The following is a 23,181-nucleotide window of genomic DNA, read 5'->3' as shown; positions in this document are numbered from 1 at the left end:
AAAACGTTTTAGAGTAAATTTTCCCTTTTTATTGCATCATACTGCCATCTGCTGGTTCAAAAGAACAGCAGCCCATAAGTTATTATTAGTACATCAGTTAGAAAGTGGTAATTTCTTGGCTTTTAATTAAGAATTGTATTATAAACCATTATCTACACAACTTCTTATGCAGCTAGTCCACATATTGGGAAACCATGATAAATCTATGTGTTCTATTATCCCCCATCCTAAAATACTTTGGCAAATCCCAGCTGTATTCCTAGATTATTAGTTACAGTTGCAGTTACTTAAAAAAAAATAAACAAAGGCCCAATACACCAGCAGATCAAACAATTTTATTACATAGTTGTCTTTTAAAATCACAAAGACACTATGTTTTGCATATAAAAAAGAGTAGTACAGGTATCTTATACTTTCTAGAAAATGATTACATAGACCTTTTCAAAACCAAAATAAAATAAAACAAAAAACAAACCATGAACCCCACTATATAGTTTCAATTATGTTTCCTGGAAAAAAAAATTCTCATCTGGACTGATTCCTAAAACATATCATTCTACCACTCGGCCATTTCTTGGTTCAATGTAGGGATTACTGTCATTCAGTTTTATGCTCCTGCATTCTTACAAAGTTGATATTACATATGTAGACTAGTTATCACTTAATGTTCCATGGGTTCGTCAGCTTTCTCTGCAGGTTCATCAGAAGGTTGAGCAGGCTTAAAAGGGGAAGAAAAAGAAAAGAATTATGTTAAAAAAATAAGAGACTATTTGCATATGATTAATGCATGATTAAGCAGGAGTGGCATGCACTTCCTAAACAACATGCCTCTGAAAACTCTAGAAACTTTGATAAATGCTGGTAGTTGTAAAGTGGCTTCAGGCCTTTTGTTCATAGGGTCGCTGTAAGTCATACTTGACTTGAATGCAATCAACAACAACAGTCATAAATATTATAAAATGATTTCTTATGTGCTTTTTAAAAAGTGTGTCAAGAGATATTCTGGATAACCAATTTTAGTTAATATCCTGAAGAATTTCTGAACAAAGGTATATTTTATAGATATAAAATTACTGTTCTGAAAAGCTTTTGAAAATTTATTGAGCAATTCTAGCAATTTATCATACTTTGTTCTTGTGCAAGAGTAATGGCATTCCTTAATTATCACTATTAGCCTTAAAATACAATCAGTCCACATTCTCATCCCTTTTACCACCACCAAAAATAGCAAAAATACAAGCAAATAAATGTGTGTGCAAGGTACTCACTCAACATTCTTCCTAAATAGTGTTATAAATAACAGTAGTTTAAATGAGTCAAATACCCCCAATCTCTTTAAATTGTTAAGAATTCATGCTGTAGAAATTTCTGCACAAAGTCCTCCTTTATTTTACATAACTAGCAAATAAGCATCAAAAAGTAGCATATGTTTATCTCAAACATCCAATGAGACTCTTTTTTTTTTAAATTTCTTTTTAATTTTATTATTTTTATGTGCGTGTACCGTCAAATCAGATTTGACTGGTACAGGAGGAGATTTGTCCCTCCTTTCCCGGCAGAGCGTCTGGTGGATTCGAACCGTGCACCTCGGGGATTGTAGTTGCAGCTCCTTGCCACTAGGCCACCAGAGCTCCCCTAATCCAATGAGACTCTTAAGCTGAGGTTCACAAACACTTCTTGAACCTACTGCCATTATGAAGAATCAACTTAGTCTCCAAAGCTGGTTCTCAATTAAATACTTCCAGCCTCCACTCACAGAGAAATTTGGGTTAGGTCAGTGACTCACTTTAACTAACAGAATGTAAAGCAGAGAAGTGCCAATCCAGAGCTTCACCTGATAAAAGCTTGGCAATGTTTACTTTGGATCTTTGGTAAGCCCTAACATTAAGCTTGCCATTACGGCCGAGGTCCTGGCCCTCCCCCTTTTGAGACCCCAAGTGAGGTGTGAGATCAGAAGGGGGCTGGGGGAAGCTATCCAGTCAATCCAAACTGTGAAAATATGGTTTGCTGTTTTATGCTCCTAAATTTTGGAGTGGCTTATTATAATGCTACCCAAATTACCAACCTGTTTCCTCCTTTTGCATTCATGGAGATGACTTCTCTTGCAATATTTTACTTACCCAGTTCATATTTTTTCTACTGCCACTTGAATGATAAGAATTAAAGATGAAAATGGGATATTTGCAGTTGTTACAGGAACAGTAGCGTCAGACAGCAAGTCCCCTGTGATTACAGTTAGTTATTTATATACCTGGGCTTTTCTCTGTGGTCTTTCTTCAAGACCTTCAAGGAATGGAGACACGTCATCGTCATCATAGATCGTAAACTCCAGGTCCTTACCAACAATGCCAATGGAAACATTCTGTGGGGGAGGGGAAAAAAATCAAGAGAACTCAGGTTTGAAAAACACTGAAGATAAAATTTTGGATTTTTTTAAAAAAAACCTTGTCATTTGCAGATTTAGTACCAATTGTGATTAATCTGAGTAACTTCTGAAAATTAGCAATTTAGTGGACAGTGTTAACTTTGTAGAGATCTATGTGAGGTGGCAAGTCACTTAGCTAGAGGGAGGCCTAGCTTCTAAGATATAACTAAATGCGTCTCTTTTGTTTAAGCTAATAAATTACTGATTCTTCAATGGGAAATAAGTTTAGGATTACAGCATGTTCTGGGGCTTGGAACTGTATTTTACAAAGAAAAATGAAACAGCAATTATTTAAATGTCTAGAAGATAACTCCTGTGAAACAAAAATTTTAGTGAAAACTTGAAGTGTAAGGACATACTGGCCATTTTCCATGATTTAGTAAAAATATGTAATTAGGAAACTTGATATCAAAGCAACCTTTTCCAAATTATGACTATCAATAGTCAATCGTACATGCAAATACAAAAGCTAAATTGTTTTGGGATAATAGTATAATAGGCATTTTGAACAAATAAAAACAATTACATGGTTCTTTTTAAAAGGATAGTATTTTTTTCTATTTTAAAAGAATTATATAGACTATGTATGTTCACATAAATATTAAATAGTAATACTACAATCCCTATAAAAAATGGCATTTATAACAATGACTAATCACACTTTAATTAAACCTGAAGGAGGCCCTTTGTGGTTTCTGGATCAAACTGTAAAGTTCTCTAGGTCACGCTTCTGGACAACCCTAACACTCTCCATTCTCTGTGCAGTTCAGAAGCTTGCTTCTATTTGACAAACAGAGGCAACTGGAAGAGAACTGTAACAAGTTCCCAGTGTATCCCTCTCTTTCCTTATCTAGACACATTTCATTCCTTTTATTGTTATTAATAGCCCAAGTTCCTAAGACCAAACTCTCTACCTACTATTCAAACAGCATTGCTCCAGAAGTTTCTCTGATTTCTTAAATTCTTTTATGCATTCATATATGAATGCTTTACAATGAATTATTCTCATAACCACGCAGAAACACACTGTTCCTCCCCTTTAAAAAGGAAACAAAAAAACCTCTTACTACATCTTTTTCTAGTCACTATCTTATTTCTTTGGCTTCCCAATGGAAATCTCCTCTAAAGAGTTGTCTTCCATTTCTCTTCTCCCACTTTGTCCATTTCTACCAGGCTTTCGCTCCACTATGACGACTGTCCTGTCACGTCCTCATGACTGTGTCATTGCTAATAATGGTTAATTCTCAATCTGCATCTTCCTTGATTTGCAATTTTTCACAGTTCATCTTTCCTTCTTCCCAGTTTCTAAGGATACAAAACTTTCCAAGTTTTCCTCCTACTTCTCCAGACATCAGGCTTGTGCTGATACTTCTTTCCTCACCTCTAATGGTTAGTGTGTTCAGAGCCCAGTCTTCAAATCTTGTCCTGTCTAGTCCAGTCTTATTCTTCTAAATACTCTTTCTACATAAAAAACCCTCCAAAGCATAGGCTAGACATCATTATTCTCTGAACCACAGGTAGTTCATATTTACCTAAATCTCCAATGAGATAAACATTTCAAACTTCACATGTCTAAATCTTACTTCCTGTAGTCCCATCTTCCTGTAAATCACAAATCTCTCCTCCTAGTTAATCAAGTCAAAGACACTATCCCTTCCCCTCCAACAACTCACAATTTGTTAGTAAATCTTTTCTTGGCTGCAATTTTAAAACACCCAAAATTGACCATTTCTCTTTATCTATTACTCTGCTGGAATTACTGTAACAACCTTAAAGCTATTTCCACATATGTTCCCACTATAATCTGTTCTCAAAATACTCTTAAAATCTAAATCAAATCATGCTTTTCATTCCTCTGCTCAAATCTAACAGCCTACTCAGTAAAATCCAATGCACCTACAATGGCTAACAGGAAAAACACGATCTGGCCTTCACTACCTTGCTGACTTCTTTAATCCTCTTTCTCTTGCTCACTGACTCCATTACTGGTCTCCTTGCCTTGAACAGACCAGTCCTCGACTCTCTGCATTTATAGTCTTCCTACGTGGAACGACTTTGCTATAGATATCAGCATAGCTAGTTCCCTCATCTCCTTTAGGTTCATGCTCAAATTTCATCTTATCAGGGAAGCCTTTCATGATCCCCCTACTTTAAATTACAACATACACACTAGTTAAAAACTCATGGCTATGGAGTTGGCACTGACTCACAGCTAACCTTCTAGTGGGTTTTCAGTGGGCAATAAATAGCACGGGAGGAGAGTGTCCATTTTTCTCCCTCAGAGAAGCTGGTGGATTTGAACCTCCTGACTTTGGCTTGGCAGCACAACTCCTTAACCACTAGGCCACCAGAGCTCTCTACACATTAGTTACCTACATTCAAATGGTTCTTCTTTTACCTCTTATTTTTGCCCATTGTTGTTGTTATGTGTTGTCGAGTCGTTTGCGACTCATAGCGACCCTATGTACAACAGCCCTAAACCCTGCTCTATCCTGTGTCAATCTCACTGCCTCTGACACACCCATCCCAAGTACCCCAGTCACTGAATCAATCCACCTCATAGAGGGTCTTCCCCTCCTGCGCTGTCCCTCTACTCTACCCAGCATGATGTCCCTCTCTAAAGACCTGTCTCTCCTTACAACATGTCCAAAGTATGTCAGACGAAGCCCCAGAATCCTTGCCTCCAAGGAGCAGCCTGGTTTAATCCTCTCTACGATGAATCTGTTTGTTTTCTTGGCAGTCCATGGTACATTCAATACTCTTCTCCAGCACCATAGCTCAAAGGTGTCAATTCTCCTTCTATCCTCCCTAGTCATTGTCCAACTCTCTGATGCATAACAAGTGATTGCAAAAACCATGGCCTGTATCAGGCGGACCTTAGTCTCCAGAGAGACACTGTTGCTCGAGTATTTTGGAGAGGTCCCTAACCACAGACTTTCCCATTGCAATACGTTTTTTGATTTCCTGGCTACTGGTGCCAAGAGTGTTGACCGTGGAGCCAAGCAAACTGAAGCTGTGAACAATCTCAATCTCTTCGCCATCTTTTCTATATCTTATTATGGTTAGTACACATGAGAAACTAATGCATAAAGCAGATGTTTGCAAATCAAAACAAAAATTGTCTTGTATAATGTGCATATTATTTGTGTAAAAATACAGTATAGCCAGTGTACACATAAATTTATTTAAATGTACACTATTTCCTACTAGAATGTATATTCCATGAAGGTCAAGATATTTCTGTTTTGTTTACTGAATTCTCAATGCCTAGAAAGTGCTTGCAACATGGTAGGTGCCCAATAACTATCCTGGTTGATAGAATTGATAATACCAAGATGTAACTATTTGCCGAAGATAGGACAAACATTCTATAGCTGATTTATTGGTTTTATTACTTTGTGTTTGATGTTATGTGCCATCAACTGGAACTGATCCATAGCTGACCCTCCAGCAGATTTTCAGAGGCAGGAAATCTTATGGGAGGAGACTGCCCATCTTCTTAATATCAAAGTTTAAAAGAAAAAAAATTACATTTCCAATCAGATTATTTAGTGAATAGCTTACAGTGAAGAAGTAAGCTAAAGCAACCATCCCCAAACTACAGAACTCTAAGCAAATCCTCTTCTACTACTTCTATTATGAAATAAAAGGCTAAACTGTAATGGTAACATCTGGAAATATAATATTTACCTTTGTAGTTAGGTCCTGCTCAGCAGGAAGAGTCTCTCTTAAGGCACGAAGACCATGTTTAACCAGTTCATTCAAATTGCCTGTGTGTAATAAATTATCAGTTCTTAATTTCCTCTTCAGTCTGAAATCTTGTGTTTACACACATACTAATTATATCACAACAAAAACAGTAAAAAATTTAATATTTAATTCCTAAAATCTTTTAATAGCCATCAGTAACAATGTTAGAAATTGGAAATTCTCTTACGCTAGGTTATTAAGTCAAAGTACTGATTACATGTTATGCAGCTCAGAGTTTTGCAGAATATTTTTTGTGGAATAATTCTTATGCTGTTTTAAAAAGCTGCAAAAATACTTAACATAATATAAGAAACTCAATCTAGTAGCCTATAAAAAGGATTTTATATCCTGACCAACAAGATTGACTTAATATCCAAAAAATCAATGACCTTAAAATAGCACATTAATAGAATGAAGGGGGGGGAAATCCCCCATATTTGTCTTAACACACTCAAAAGAATATCTGACAAAATACAAAACTCTTGCATAATAAAAATATTCAACAAGCTAGTTAGAAAATTTTCATTTGATACAGGGGATCTATGAAAATTTCACAGCAAGACGCAGCCTTAACAGTGAATGTTTCCTCCAAAATATCAGCATAAAAACCAGAATGTACACTTTCACCACTTAAACATTGTAGTGTAGGTTGCAGTAACATTACATAAAAGTAAATCAGACGCACTCAGATTGGGAAGGAAGAAACAAATTATTTCTATTTTCAGATGATATGATCTTAGATCAAAAGAATCCACATACCAAAAAATGTTCAGAATAAATGAGTTTAGCAAGGTTTCAAGATACAATATACAAAAAACAATTGTCTTTCCAGATATTTGCACACAGAAAATGATAATTATGGAATTAAAGAACCAAATAAATGGAAAAACATATATACTTAGATGATAAGACTTAAGTTGTTAAATGGCAGTATTTCTTAAACTGACAAACAGATCCAAATTGATCTTTATTAAATTTATATGCAGACTGAAGTATGTTAGGTAAAGAAAAGGGGAGATTACCCAATAAGCACAGGTTTGCTTTTGATTACTTACTATACAAAAAGCTTTCACTACATAATGTGGCTAAAAACAAAGCAAAAAAGTCACATGACACTGCTCAGTACAGATTACTAAGTAAGAACAAAGTTTATGCTTCTCTTGCTTATGGAGTAATCTATCCCTACCAAAGATTATCAAGTTGAAAAGAGGCTTTGATTCTGGAGGAAGGTGCTGTGGATTTGGGAGACAGATGCCAACCACACCAAGAAGCAGAATCTTTGATACGGTGAAAAAATGTGGAACTGCTCATGGATTAAGTCTGAACAAGTAAGCCTGTGCTTATGATGCTGTTGTAAAATCAGACACTGGGCACGGGTCTCTTAAATAACTACCTCCTAATCAAAATCTCGGATGCTAAGTCTCTAATGCACTTTCCTCGGTAGAACCATCTATCATGTACAAGCCGCTGCATGCACTGACTATAAGAAAGTCTGCACTTGAATTCCTCCAGCCTGTGTCCTTTCCCCTAATGATCCAAGTGTATGTCCTACCTATATTATTACTATCTTAGTTTTGAGTGCAACTATATGCTGAAAAACATCTCCAAGTGTGGAGTAATCTTAGGGATGACTGAATCAACTGCCACAATTTAAGATATTTAACCTCTATCTCAAGCTTATCAGGCCCTGGGATTATTTGCCCCATAAGTCAAGTAAGGGCAACAAGACAAATATTTCTTTTAAATTAATTTTAAGACAATTTAAAGTCTCATATATTTCCTCTACAGAATGTTATACATTACATTAAGATGTCCTAATGTCACAAGAAAATTGGTAAGACGCCAAAGGGACATCTTAAGGGTTCTAATACTATACTCTCTTCTGATGTGAAGCAAAACACTTGAAAATCTGCCCTTGAAACAGGTAGATTTTTCAAACAGTTAAAAAAAATCTTACAACTTTTATCTTCCTCCCCACAGTTACACTGCCTTTTCACTTATGCTGTACACCTGTATAGTTAAAAACAAGAGCAAAAGGACAGAAAACGCAAAGCTGTAATGTAATTTAAAATTAGTAGCTGGTTCTCAACTCTGGTTGGGCATACATCAAACTAACTGAATCAACCATCAAAGTTGAGATACTGTGTTTGCATTTTAAAATTGCTCATCTGGTGACTGAAACTACTGTAGTGGCCCAAAGGTGGAAAATCAGCTATGTGTGACAAAACAATAAACATTCCATAGTTTTATTTTTTTAAAACCCTCCTTCTAAAAGGCTGATAATTTTATTTCTTTAGGATCACACTGTTTATTTTACACACACACACACACACACACACACATATATAAAATAAGCAAAATAAAGCAAACAAAAAAGGCTACCACTTACACTCCATAAACTCAGACATATGTCTCTCCAAGTATGTACGAGCTGATTGAGAGCGAGCACCAATGGACATAGCCCTACAGTCGAAATAGTTAGCAGATGGACAGGTCTGGAAAATGTGAGGGCCCATATCCTACAAATACAAAGAAAAAAAAATCACAGAATTCTTGACTTAGGTTTAGCTTAAAATCAGGCAAAAAAATTTAAATCATTTTTGAAAATCAGTAAAATATATATTCCACGAACTTACATCATATCCAGCAATGAGCAGTCCCACACCATACGGTCTCCGACCATAACGCTGTGTTGGTATCTGGGTCTCTTACCTAGTTAAAGAGCTTGCTCTAACAAAGATAAAGTTCCATCTTTATTCCCCAAATATGCATTATAACAAAGGCCTGTGGATTCTTCTATTATAGCTACATAATCCACTATATTAGACTAAATTAGTTATATATATATACACACACACACACACACACACACATATATAGATATTTTTTTTTTGAAAGTTTTGTGTGAGTGTACCATCAAATCAGATCTGACTGGTACAGGAGGAGATTGTCCCTCCTTCCCAGGCAGAGCATCTGGTGGATTCGAACCGTGTGCCTCTGGGATTGTAGTTGCAGCCCCTTGCCACTAGGCCACCAGAGCTCCCCTTATCTTTATTTTTAATATAATTTAAACTAAAGAACATTAACAAAATCCGTAGCTTCTTTAATTGTTGCATAATTCATCATATAGGACAGAGGAGAAAGTAAGACACAGTAGTATTTTTTTGGCTTAATGTTACACATATTTCACCCTTTTGCCCAACCCAAGAATGAATGCTACAAAAGTTACCTGTTAAAAAAAGTTACCTGTTTATGCCTAAATATGTCAATTGCTCTCAGTATAAGAAAGGGGTCCAGAGCCCAGAGCCACCAAAAAAAACCTTTACATCTCTAAAAACATCTCTCTAGTTTTCCTGAAATGAGCCTATATATGCCTGCAAAATAGCAAGAGTCAACCCAATTCCCATTCTTCCCAAGGATAACCCATCACAGCCTACAGGTACTACGTGGAGATCCATTTCACGATTCAAGTAAAAAGTAACTAACATTTTCACAAGAATAAATATCTAAATTCTTTAAAGTTCATATCCCTAAATGGTAACATAAAAAGGATACTACTTCCGATTAGAGATACAAGACGAGACACAGGAAGAGGTCTGTCAAAAACAAATCTTGAATCCAAACACTCTTGGCGCATGAAGTTACTGAAAAAGAAGCAAGCTAGTAATCTTAACATATAAAACAACTCCAATCGAAAGAAAATAATCTGGTATCACTTTGCTTTCTTCTAGACATTTATATGCATTGTAAGGAAACCAGGAAGGCTACAGGGTTTTATTTTTAGAATAAACTCTAAGGCTATATAGTAAGGAGCTCTGGTGGCTTAGTGGCAAGAAGCTGCACTGCAATCCTGAAGGTATGGGTTTTTTTCTGTGCCATGAGCTGATCCTTGGGAGAATAGGCAATCTCCTCCAGTGTGATTAACTGCCTCTGAAAACAGGCTGGAGGGTCAGCTATGTGTTGGTTCTGATTCGACAGTACACAACAACAACAGGCTATATAGTACACTACTACAAGTAACTCATACTTGCTTGCCCTAGCTTTGAAAAGACTGAACTATCATAATCACTTTCACTCAAACTTGCACGTAGCTTTTACATAACTGAAAAGGCTCTGCGCATTTTATGCCTCTGTTTGGACTTACCTAAAGATTAGACACATTTAGGAATGACCTTATTCTTAACCTGGAGATTGCCTATACTGCTTTTTGAACAGTGCTGGTCTAAAGGGTTTTTTCTTCTGTAGTCCATGAAAATTGTTTATAATTTTAAGAGTGGACAGAAATCAACATTATCACTTTATTAATGACCTAAAAGAGCATGAGGGAACCTGATGGCTTAGTCGTAAGGAGCTGCGCTGCCAGTACAAAGATACGAGGTTCAAATTCACCAGGTGCTTCTTGGGAGAATGGGCATTCTCTTCCTATGCAATTTACTGCCTCTGAAAATCTGCTGCTGAGTCATCTATGAGTCGGTTCTAATTTGACAGCACATGACAATAACAAGAGAACATGGGTCTGGCTAGGTAAGTTAAAAAATCTTAAACAGCACCACTGTTTTCTCTTAGTGTTTACGTTTTTTTCCTTCCTGATCAAATCATGAACTTAAAAGACAAGTGTTGTCTATCTCTTACCTTCCACCACTCTCACATACTTATACCTGGAATGTATTCTGTTTAGTGTTCTACATGGTAAGACAATAATAACCTTGAGGGGAAAAAAAAAGACTATAGAAATGCAATGGGAAACACAGGAACTGAATTCAACTGACGTGATTTCAGAGACCTGGCTCTTCTTTATTTACATATATCAAACTCTTACAGACTTTCACGAAGTTTACTTGTTTAACAAACTTTAAAAAAACCCGTCCTTTTTCTATCCTTTGTTATAGTTGTTGTGTTTTGTCAAGCTGGAACTAACTCATAGCTGACCCTCCAAAGAGTTTTCAGAGCCTAGAAATTACAAGATCGACCCCTACCCATCTTCCTCCTGAAGATCAGATGGTGGATTTGAACGACGTGCCTTAGGTTAGCTGAACAGCTCCTTATTGCTAAGACACCAGAGCTCCCTGTTACGGATATTAGATGCATTATACACAAATAGATTTTAAGTGTCTTGCAAATAAGATTCACCTATGTATTCTAGAGTGTACACTGCTAAGCTTTATAAAAAATAAAAATCTAATAAACACTGGTAAAAGTAGGGTGGTTCTGCTCACACTCAGAAACCAGAAAAAGGAGAAAACTCTTAGTCATAACATAATCTCAAACAATATACATTGAATTAAAAAGTAACATGTTATTCAATTTCTTTTCTAAAGTGTTACTACTGATATGGTTAATTCTATTAGTTATTATACAGATACCTGAAAATGAGATACAGAGTAACTGATTCCAAATCCAGTAAGCCTACAATTTTAATTTACAAACATTCTGGCAAACAACTTCCTAAAATCATTCAGCTAGAATTTTCTAGAAATATGAATCAAAAGCAATATTTCTTTTGTTTTTCATAACTATACTCACCATAATAATCTAGCATCAGCAGTAAGCCCCGCAATTGAAATTCCAATATGGTTGTCAACATGAAGGATTTTTTTCTGGTGAGCTGCAAGCTCTGACTGTGCCCTCTAAATAAAGATATAAAACACAGAAATAAGTTCATGATGAACTAAGGAAATAAATACCAAAGGATTATTATTAATAGTCAACAGGGGTGAGAGGGAGAAGGAAATGTGGTATTTTTATTGGGGAGACACTGAGTTTATATTAAGGGTAGTAGACTGTTTTATAAAAGAATAGTGATAATGCTGGCACAACATAAAAAAATAATTAGCACCAGGGAATTATAAATGTGGAAGTTTATGATCTTACTTCTACACAATGAAATTTCTGTTTGGTAGTTCAGTTTCTAAATGAGGATGTTTTACCTTTAACGCAACCAATACTGCATGGGTTTTTGATTTCAAACCAACTGTGGCTGAACCTTGTTTAACAGCTTCCATTGCATATTCAATTTGATGAATTCTGCCCTGAAGAGAAAAAAACAACACCCTTTAGAATGTTGCTAGAAGATTCTAAGGTACAGCTCTCAAACCTCAAGTAAGCATATCAAATACCTAAAACAAAATAACCAAAAAAAACCCCTGACCTTCCAAAAGAAATTTTAATTCAAAATCCCACTAGAATGTCTTTGATTATATTCCACTTTCTCATAGCATAAACTCTCATACTTTTCTAAACATATTGTAGAAACCAAAAGGCAAATGCACAGAAATCGCACATGACTTATTTTACCTGAGGACTCCAAACAGTGACATCATTGTCATATTGGTTGCGAAACTGAAAGGAAAAGAAAGAAAACCAAACCAGCTATTATTATGAAAGCACTGCAAATGCCAGCTAACACGCTGTCTCTTTAAGAAATGTTTTCACTCCATACACAATTTTGTGAATAAAACAGTAATATGATTGCCACTGTCCTAAGATACAAGTCAGTTCTACAAACATTTGCCATCCTAGAGAGCGTGCAAATCTACTGCTCAGATTCTCCCAATCTCCCGTTCATAGTACTCCTTTTTTCTAATCAAATCCATTGCCATCAAATCAGTTCCACCTCATTTATACAACTTTCAGAGATGCTTCCAGGCCAGTTCTCTACTTTCTTCTCTATTCCACATATGTTTGCTTACACTGGACTCTTAACAGAGAAATAAAATCTTGCTTTCTTTAAATTAACTCAACTATCTCTTCTCTGAATTCTTTTCTTCTTTTCTCCCCCGGAACACATTCCCATAGTTCTTTATGTAAACTTTCCTTTCAACTTTATGATCTGAAACTAGTCTAATTTATTTCAGAACCATGACTGCACTTAAAGTAGTGCCCTGTGCATATATTTAGATTGAATAAATGCAAAAACGCTCTCAGGAAAATGAAAGTGAACACAAATAATTGAAGCAACAAAATTATTACTGCTGTAATGGCAGCCTTAAGACAAATCCATCAGCAGAGGGCCTGAGAGAATAATTTAGGGGGTGAGAAGGTTGAGTGCTGGAATAAGACAGGTACTGTACCCGATTCTATCACTTTTCTTATCTGTAGAAATAGGTGGTTAGATAAAATTACCGAAAAGGGCCTTTTCAAACTAAATCCTAAATTAGAGTAGGAAGTGCAAGCCCAGAATACAAACTGGGCCTAATTCCACCACTGGCCATAGTGGGAAGCAGAAATATCTATGTCTTCTACTTGTTCACACAAAGAGCAAGGTGGTTAAAAAAGCTCGGCCGCTATGCCAAAGGCTGGCAGCTGGAACCCACCAATCTCTCTGCAGGAGAAACATGAGGCAGCTCGAATCTGTAGAGATCTGCAGCTTTGGAAGGCAAAGGCGGTAGCTGTACTCTGCCCGACAGGGTCCCTATGAGTCGGAACTGACTGACTAGATAGCAGAGTTCTTTCCCACCCTGTATAAAGGCTCATTCAGAACTGCTCGTAATCCACACCTAAGGGCCAGGCTCAACTAGATGACCAGGAGGTGTTCACGGCACCGCAGAAATGAAATTAATGCCCGGTGCAAAGGCCGCACTGACTCCCGACAATCCCTCTCCAGGCCTGGCCGGAGATGCTGAATCACTGTCTCGGCTCTCCCGTCGGCGAGGTTCCCTTGCTTTGTGGCTCCGGGCCATTCTAGGTATGGCAAGAAAGGCGGTTGGCAATCCCCAAAGACCCTGGGCCTCTGCTCCCACCCTGCCACAGCTCAAGGATCAACACACCATGGTTTCGGGTAGGGCTTCTCTGCGGCCTCCAGCAAAGATGCAGATCAAGTAACGCGGACCAAACTACTGTTCGGCGATCGACAGAGATGCCTACGAAATTTGGATGGCGGCTGCGTAGGGCAGGGCAGCCTAATCTATTACAGAGACATCGATAAGCTCCAAAGCTTCCGGGCCCTTGAAAAATAACAGCTTTTTCCGGGGTGGGCGGGGCCTTGGAAGATCGAGGAACTGAGATTGGCAGGAATCCTAAACAGGAAGTGCTGCGGGGGCGATCAGAGCTGCTGAGCGACCTTTAATTTATTTCACTTTTCTCGGTCTCAATGAAAGTCCCTGTGTTGCCGATTCCCGCCAGTTTTACCGGCCTGAGCTAATACCCATGAATTGTGGAAAGGACCGTTTGTCTGTGTCGACTATAACCTCCCTCTAGTGTCTTGGATGTGGAAGTGTTTTTCTTTTTTACTCTGGGATACTATATTCCCTTTAGTGTTCATCTTTCAAGACCCTGTTATGAGCATCTTTACCATAAATACTGATTTCTTACACCGGACTTTGAACTCTTTGAGGCCACTAAAGAATATCTGTGCCCTTGAAATCACACACGATGCCTGGTAAATTAAAATACTCGCTTCTGTCCAATCTGTTTCAACTCATAGCTGACCCTCTGTAGGGTTTTTGAGGTGGTAAATCCTAACGGGAGGAATAGTCAAGAGTTAAGGATTTTATAGGCCAATCTTGAGTCTGCAAATGAAGTAAAAAGCTTACACCTTCGAGTTCACAGGAATTTCGTGTCAGACTCTAGGTCTTGGGCCATACTTCTATAAACGCCTGACGTTTCAAAATTTGGGACTGCAAATTTGTCGTGCATGCTTTCACTTATTCTTTCTTTAGACTGTCTCGCTGCTGTTAAAAAACGGGGGAGGGGTGGATTGGGCAACAATGAAAATTTTTTTAAGAGAAAAGCGAACTGGGGGATGTAGAGAGGAAAATATGCAACAATGAATGAATGGAAATACAAGCTTTGTCTAAACTTTCATTGAAATCTCAATTTAAAAAAGGATTTCAAAATACTTTAATATATTAATTAAGAAACAAAACAAAACAAGACCATTAGAAAATGTAAAAGGAAACTACTGACTCCATTCAATAGATAACAGACCCATTGTCTACAGTGACACTATGGAGAAAAAAAACCCAAGAACAACAATAAAACACAACCTATGAGTGGGAATCAACTCGTGGCTAACTTCAACAGGATTTCGGGAAGCTGTAAATCACATCAGAGGAGGGAGGTCTGGTGGCTGCAATCCTGAAGGTGCCACAAGATCTCTGGAGAAGGAGGGGCAGTCGGATTCGGATTGGATTCTATGGTACACACGCACACACACTTTGGACTATACAATCAGAGCTCCCTTAGTGACCCTGTAGAGTGGACTTGCCCCATAGGGTTTGCAAGATTATATTCTTGAAGAAAGCAGATTGTAACAACTCCGAATACTCCATTAACATTTTTGTTGGCAGCACGTGCTTTAACCACTGCACCACTAGTTCTCAGCTCAAAGATAGGCACTAAATTTTTCATCATTATTTCAGGTTTTGGTTTTAATTCTTTGGACCATCTATAACATTTGATAGCATGTGGTAATAATACACTCAAACTTTTCCCATTTATTAACAGTTTTCGACCTTAAACTTTACTCTTGAGCATTCTGCATTTTACTGTTTTACTAGCAAAAATCCTCTGATGCTATATATTTATTTTTCCTTTCTAATAAGCAGCTCTTAATTAGTGTGCGTGTGTGTGTGTGTGTGTGTGTGTGTGTGTGTATACACATTCTTTTCTTTGGAATCTGACATGTATTTAATTGCAGTCCCGCCCCCCCCCCATGTTTTTGTTATGTAATGTGAGTTGACTGTGACTTACAGTGACCCTATGAACAACATATCTGATCCTAGCCCTGTCTTGTGCAATCCTTACTATCTCTGATCTGCTTGAACCCATTATTACAGTCACCCTGTAAATCCATCCTGTGCAGGGTCTTCCTCTCCTATGCTGACCCTCCACTTTTCCAAGCATGGTGTCCTTCTCCACGGACTGGCCTTTGCTATCAATGTCTCCAAAATATGTGAGACCAAGCTTCACCATCCTTGCTTTCAAGACCCCTGATTTCACTCTGCCCAAGAGACAGTTGTTTGTTCTTTTGGCAGTCCATGGATATTAAGTACTCTTCTCCAACACCACAGCTCAAAGGCTTCAATTTGTCTCCTGTCATTCGAAGCCACTGTCCAACTTTCAGATACATAGCAAGAAATAAAAAAAAAAACCCAAAACCCAACAACAAAACCTGATGGCTTGAACAGGCTTATCTTAGTCTTTACACAATGTCCTTGCTCTTCAGCACTTTGGAGACATCCCTGAGAGGTCCCTTCCAGCAGATTTTCCCAATGTGATGCTTCTATTTGATTTCTTGACTGCCAGTACCAAGGGTGTTGGTTATGGATGAAAATAAAATTATATCCTTGACAACTTAAATCTTTTCTCCATCCTGATGTTGTCTGTTGGTCCAGTGGTGAAGATTTTCTTTTTCTTGATGTTGAGATGTAATATATATTGAAGTTTATAGTCTTTGATCTTTTGCAGAGGAGCTTTGAATCCTCACTTGGGGCAAGCAAAATTGTGTCATATACTTAACTCAAGTTGTTGATAAGTCTTCCTGAAATCCTGATTCCACATTCTTCTTTATAAATCCAGCTCCTTGTACGATTTGTTTAGCCGACAGATTGAATAGGTATAAAGAAAAGACAGCCCTGGAAAAATACATGTACATAAAAATGTAATATAGAAGCCATGATCTAATAAGCAAATAGTTGTAGGATTAAGGATGAAATGCAACACTCACTGATACTGACCCAGCTTTAATCAGATGTAAGTGGAGTGGGGTTCTCCCAGAGTGTGGTCTTTAATTTTTTTTTTTTTCTCTCACTGGAGTACTGAATATCTTCTGGGCTGCCAAAACAGTAAGCAAGACTATCTCGGAGGAACTGCAGCCAGAGTACTCATTAGAGGGAAGGATGGTGAAACATCATCTCACAAACTTTGGGCATGTTGTCTGTCAGGAGGGACCAGCCACTGGAAAAAGGCATAGTGCTAGGAAAATTGGAGGGCTAGAGGAAGGGACGAAGACTTTCAACAACTGTAACAATAGGCTCCAGCATATCAGAGATAGGATAGAGAAGGTTAGGGCTATGTTTAGATCTGTTGTTTATAGGGTTGCTATGAGTTTTGGTCAACTTGATGGCACCTAAGAATAATAACATCTCACTGGAGACAGCCAAATGAACCAACTGAGAGGGGCAACCCTTAGCAACACTAAGAAATAGTCACCATAGTGTAGTGCTTCTATCTGGACTTGGACCCTTGTTGTTGTTGTTGTGTACCATTGTGTTGGAACCAACCCACAGCTGACCCTCTCTGTGGATGGTTTTCAGAGGCAGTTAATTTCACTGAAGAAGATTGTCCATCTTTCTCCAGTGGGACAGAATTCTTACTAGACAAAATTCTTGACACTGAAAATGTCAGAACACAGGGAGGTCTCTAGGGAACTGTAGGCCTTCAGCTCCTGAAGGAAACAAGGACTTTCCAGACAAGAGGGTCTTACCCTAGAGCTTGCACCCTAAATTTGGATTTCCAAGTTCCTAAACTATAAGAGAATAAATTTATTATTTAAAGGCATCCACTCGTGGTATTTATGTGTATAAAAGCATTTTTGTTGTTATGTACCATTAAGTTGAAACCTACCTATAGCTCACAATTCAGAGGAGTTTCAGAGGCAATAAAATTACATAGGAGTAGATTATCCAATTTTTTCTGTGGAACAGGTGGTGGATTAGAACCATGTGCCATCGGGTTGGCAGCATAGATTCTTACCACCAGGCCACCAGAGCTCCCTATAGAAGCATTAGGTAACTAAAGCAGAATAAATTACTAAAAAATGAAATTACAGGATCAAATGCAATGGATATTTGTAAAGGTTTTCATTTTTCTATGTAAATGGCTTTTTTTTACCTGTTTATACTCTGCAAATAAGAACTCTGGTGATACAGTGCCTCAGGTGTACTATCAAACAAAATCATTTATTGCACAAACAAGCTAGATATTTCTGAAGATTACCGAAAACTGACTGGAGCAGTGCATGTACAGGACACTTCTAAAAACTTAAGGTAGGTTTAGAAAAGTCATGGAATAATGACTATCGTTGCTGATGTCCAATGGATGTTGGATGAAAGCAGAGAATACCTGTAAGACGTTTATTTGTGTTTTATTTGCTGTACAAAGGCATTTGCCTGTGTGGATCATAAGTTATGGCTACCTTTGAGACTAGCAACTTAGTTGTGCTCATATGGAACTGTGCTCAACAAGTTGTGCTAAGAAATCTGGAAAACAACCACTTGGCCAACTGACTGGAAGAGGTCTATATTTGTTCCCATCCTAAAAAAGGGTGACCCAACAGAGTGTAGAAACTATGGAACAATATAATTGATTTCACATGCAAGCAAAATGCTACTGAAGATTATCCAAAAACAACTGGAATAGCACATCAGCAGAGAACTGCCAGAAGTCCAGGCTGGATTTAGAAGGGATCGTGGTACTAGGGATATTGTAGCTGATGTTAGATGGATCTTAGCTGAAAGCAGGGAATACCAGAGGAATGTATATCTGTGTTTCATTGACTGTGCAAAGGTGTTTGACTGTGTGGATCATAACAAACTGTGGCTGACTCTGAGAAGAATGGGAATCCCAGAACACTTGATTGTGCTAATGTGAAACCTATACTTGAACCAAAAGGCAGTCGTGAGAACAGAGCAAGAAAACACTGGATGGTTCAAAATTGGGAAGGGCATACACCAGGAAGGTGTCCTGTCTCCATACCTTTTTAACTTGTATGCAGAACAGATTATCTGGAAGGCAGGCTTTATGAGGAGAAATGTGGTGTCAGGATTGGTGGAAGATCTATCAACAATCTGCATTATGCAGATGACACAACCCTGCTTGCTGAAACTGAGGAGGACCTGAAGCTCTTGCTGCAGAGGGTCAAGGACTGCAGCCTTCAATATGGATTGAGGCTCAATGTCAAGAAGACAAAGATTCTCACCACTGAACCAATTGGCAGCATCAGGATGGATGGTGAAGAGATTGAGATTGTTCACAGCTTTAGTTTGCTTGGCTCCACAATCAACACTCTTGGCACCAGTAGCCAGGAAATAAAAAAACATATTGTGATGGGAAAGTCTGCTTTTAGGGACCTTTCCAAAGTTCTGAAGAGCAATGGTGTCTCTCTGGAGACTAAGGTGCTTCTGATACAGGCCCTGGTCTTCGCAATCACTTGTTATGCATCGCAGAGTTGGACAATGACTAGAGAGGATAGAAGGAGAATTGATGCCTTTGAGCTGTGGTGCTGGAGAAGAGTATTTAGGGTACCATGGACTGCTAGGAAAACAAACAGATTCATCCTGGAGAGGGTTAAATCAGGCTGCTCCTTGGAGGCAAGGATTCTGAGGCTTCATCTAACACACTTTGGACATGTTGTAAGGAGGGATCAGTCCTTGGAGAGGGACATCATGCTTGGGAGGGCGGAGAGACAGCGCAGGAGAGGAAGGCCCTGTATGAGGTGGATTGATTCAGTGACTGGGGTAATCGGGATGGGTGTGTCGGAGACAGTGCAATTGGCACAGGACAGAACAGAGTTTAAGGCTATTGTACATAGGGTCGCTATGAGTCTCAAGTGACTTGACAGCACATAACAACAACAACAACAACATCAACATATGGAACCTGTACATGGACCAAGAAGCAGTCTTCATATGGTTTAAATATCAGGGACGGTTTGTGTCAGGGCTCTCTTTTAAACATAGCTAAAATGTCCAACAATGAATAAAAAATATTTTTTAAAACCCACAAAACAATTAGCAGCCATATAAAATTTTTTGTCTTTGTTATGTGCCATCAAGTCACCTGAGACTCATAGCGACCCTGTGTACAACAGCCTTAAACCCTTCTGTATCCTGTCCCAATCTCACTGTCTCTGACACACCTACTCCCATTACCCCAGTAGTCACTGAATTAATCCATCTCATTGAGGGTCTTCCTTTCCTGCGCTGTCCCTCCACCCTCCCAAGCATGACACCCCTCATCATGGACTGGTCCCTCCTTGAAACATGCTCAAAGTATGTTAGATGAAGCTTCAGAATCCTTGCCTTCAAAGAGCAGCCTGGTTTCACACCCTTTGTTCTCTTGACAAGCCATGGTATATTTCATACTCTTCTCCCAAAACCACAGCTCAAAGGCATCAATTCTCCTTCTATCATCCCTAGTCACAATCCAGCTCTCTGATGTAATTGCAAAGACCATAGCCTCTATCAGGCACACCTTAGTCTCCAGATTGACATCGTTGTTCTTCAGTACTTTGGAGAGGTCTCTGACAGCCGACTTTCCAAATGTAATACGTCTTTTAATTTCCTGCCTGCTGGTGCCAAGAGTGTTGACTGTGGAGCCAGGTAAACTAAAGCAGTGAACAATCTTAATCTCTTCACCATCTATCATGATGCTGCCAATTGGCCCAGTGTTGAGAATTGTTGTTTTCTTGATATTGAGTTGCAGTCCATATTGGAGGCTGCAATCCTTGACCGTTTTTTAACATAAAAAAACCCTCCAAGCCTCTTCAGTCTGTAAGAAGCTCTGGTGGTGTAGTCCATAGCATGTCGTGCTGCCAGCAAAAAGGTTGTGCATATCCAGTGGTTCAAATCCATCAGTGGCTTCATGGGAGAAAGTATCCTCTTGTTAATATTTATACCCTCAGAACCCTGGTGAGGGGTTGCTGTGAGTCTCAATTGTTTTGATGACAGTGAGTGTGAGTTTTTAAATCCAATCTGTATACTGAGAAAACAGTCCAAGAAGAAAATATGGAAAATAATATGTCATCAAAATTATAGGAGGATTCTGTAAGAACCTCTTATATGCAGATGATACAACCATGCATGTCATCTGCACAGAAAATGAACGCTTGGAACACTAACTAAAGAAGATCATCCTGTAGTGTTCAGTGTGGACTACACCTCAACATAAGGGAAACAAACAAACTACAACGAGAATAGCAAACCCTCCACAACAGGTCTAATAAGCAACATCATGATGAGTGGAGAAAAGATTGAAGTTGTCGGTGATTTTGTTTTACTTGGTTCTACATTAACATTCAGGGAAACAAATGATATATTCTACTTGGTAAATCCATTGCCAATGACATTTTTAAATGCTCCCAAGTGAAGATGTCTCTTAAAAGCCTAACCCAGTCCATGATATTTTCAGCTGCTTCATATTTATATGAAAGTGGGAATTGATACCTTTGAATTGTAGTGTTGGAGAAGAGGAATTAATATACTAGAGACTGACAAACGAACAGACAAATCTGTCTTAGACGAAGTGAAACGAGAGTACTCCTTAGAAGTAAAGATAGTGAGACCAGACCTTTTGGTTCACAGAAACCCTACAGGACAGAGAAGAACTGCCCCATAGGATTTCCCAGGCTATACATGTATGAGGGAGTCAACTGCCACATATATCTCTCGACTGCCACATAGTTCTCCCATAGTGTATCTAGTGTGTTAACACTATTGATCTTTGAGTTAGTAAAAGAGAACTTTAACAATGGCACAACCTGGGCTCTAAGATCTCCTGTAATTAGGGTCTTATGTTCACATCTTACTAGGACATTCAAAAGGAAAAAGAGAAGAAAGTTTAAGCAAGATATGAGCATGTTGTTACTGTGTACTGTTGAGTCAGAACCAACCCATAGCTGACCCTCTGGCAGGTTTTCAGAGGTAGTTAACCACAGAAGAGGAGATTTTCCCATCCTTCTCCCACAAGATATAACCATGGAAACTGCAAAAGATAATACAGTACCAGTGCTAACCTGTTACATTTTATCAGTCTTTTACTTGTGGAAGCCATGTAGTATTCTGTAAACTTTCATTATGGGACACTTGTCTGAGATGGCATTGCCAACTGAGTGGAAAAGATTCCTATTTTTCTCATTCCAAAAAGAGATCTAAGAGAATGTGAAGATTATAAAATAATATCATTAATATAACATGCAAGCAAAATATTGCTGAAGAGAATCCAAAAATGGCTGCAACAGTTCATTGACCGAGAGTTTCCAGAAGTTTAAGCTGGCTTTAAAAGAGGCCATGGTACTAGAATATTATTGCTAATGTCAAATGAATCTTGACTGAAAGCAGAGAATACCAGAAGAATGTGACTTCACACTTTTTTACTATGCAAAGGCATTTGACTGCATGGATCACAACAAGCTATGGCTAACATTGAGAAAAATGGGAATTCCAGAACACTTAGTTGGGTTCATGTAAAACCTAGACCTAGACCAAGAAGTTGTTGTATGAAAAAAAACTAAAGGAACACTTCATGTTTTAAAATAAAGAAAAGTATACATCAAGGTTGTATTCTGTCTCAATTCTTATTCCATTTGTAGGTTGAGAAAATCATTTGAGAAGCTGGGCTTAATTAAGAAGATTGTGGCATCAGGATTGGATGAACACTCATCAAAAATTTTCATTATGTAGATGGCACAACCTTACTTGCTGAAAGCTAGAGGACCCGAAGTGCTTGCTACAGAAGATCAAAGAATAAAGCCTTCACTATGGATTGCATCTCAACATCAAGAAAACAAAGTCTGTGGTCTTATGTGTTTACTCAACACGTGTAATATATGGCTTCTGACTTAGATTTCTGAGGACCCTTTTTTCTTTCATCCTTTTCCTTTTTAGCCTTTCCATTTTAAAAATGTAGAGAGAATCGTTAAGCAGCTTTTATTTTAAAAAATTACCTCAAGTCTGGCTACCTGATTGAATGGTGTTGAGTGGCAGAAAGAACACACGGAGTTAATATCTCACAAGGAAAATAGCTATAGAAGCGGTATCAAATTACATATTGTCTTACAAACTGTTTTATTTGAATTAGATCATAAACGTTTCTTCATGTCATATGTATTTAAATGCCTGGATAACTGTATTCTATAATAGAAAGACATAATAATTCATTCATTAACCAAAATTAGATACCTATAAGACAGAGTGAGGTGCCCTGGTGGTGTCGTGGGCTCAGGTTTGGGCTGCTAACTGAAAGATCAGTGGCGTGAACCCATCAGTAACTCTGCAGCAGAAAGCTAA

The 23,181-nt window shown here is 38.2% G+C and overlaps 1 protein-coding gene across 1 annotated transcript; it reads right to left on the bottom strand.

The window, feature by feature from the left end:
• Positions 1 to 316: 316 nt before the first annotated feature.
• Positions 317 to 13,854, bottom strand: LOC102873809 (proteasome subunit alpha type-1-like). The gene is made up of 10 exons (XM_006892081.1): positions 13,759 to 13,854; positions 12,470 to 12,514; positions 12,103 to 12,204; positions 11,699 to 11,802; positions 9,731 to 9,819; positions 8,812 to 8,882; positions 8,565 to 8,694; positions 6,116 to 6,195; positions 2,252 to 2,362; positions 317 to 718 (listed from the first exon to the last, which is right to left on the bottom strand). The coding sequence occupies exons 1-10, from the start codon at positions 13,852 to 13,854 to the stop codon at positions 662 to 664; spliced, it is 885 nt and encodes a 294-aa protein (XP_006892143.1). The 3' UTR covers positions 317 to 661.
• Positions 13,855 to 23,181: the final 9,327 nt, after the last annotated feature.

The sequence above is a fragment of the Elephantulus edwardii genome, unplaced genomic scaffold (genome assembly GCF_000299155.1).
Source record: "Elephantulus edwardii isolate Elephantulus edwardi_28Jun2011 unplaced genomic scaffold, EleEdw1.0 scaffold00109, whole genome shotgun sequence".
In the NCBI taxonomy this organism is placed as follows: Eukaryota; Metazoa; Chordata; class Mammalia; order Macroscelidea; family Macroscelididae; genus Elephantulus; species Elephantulus edwardii.
Note: the sequence above shows the minus strand (reverse complement) of the source record. Positions and strands in the feature narration are given on the sequence as shown.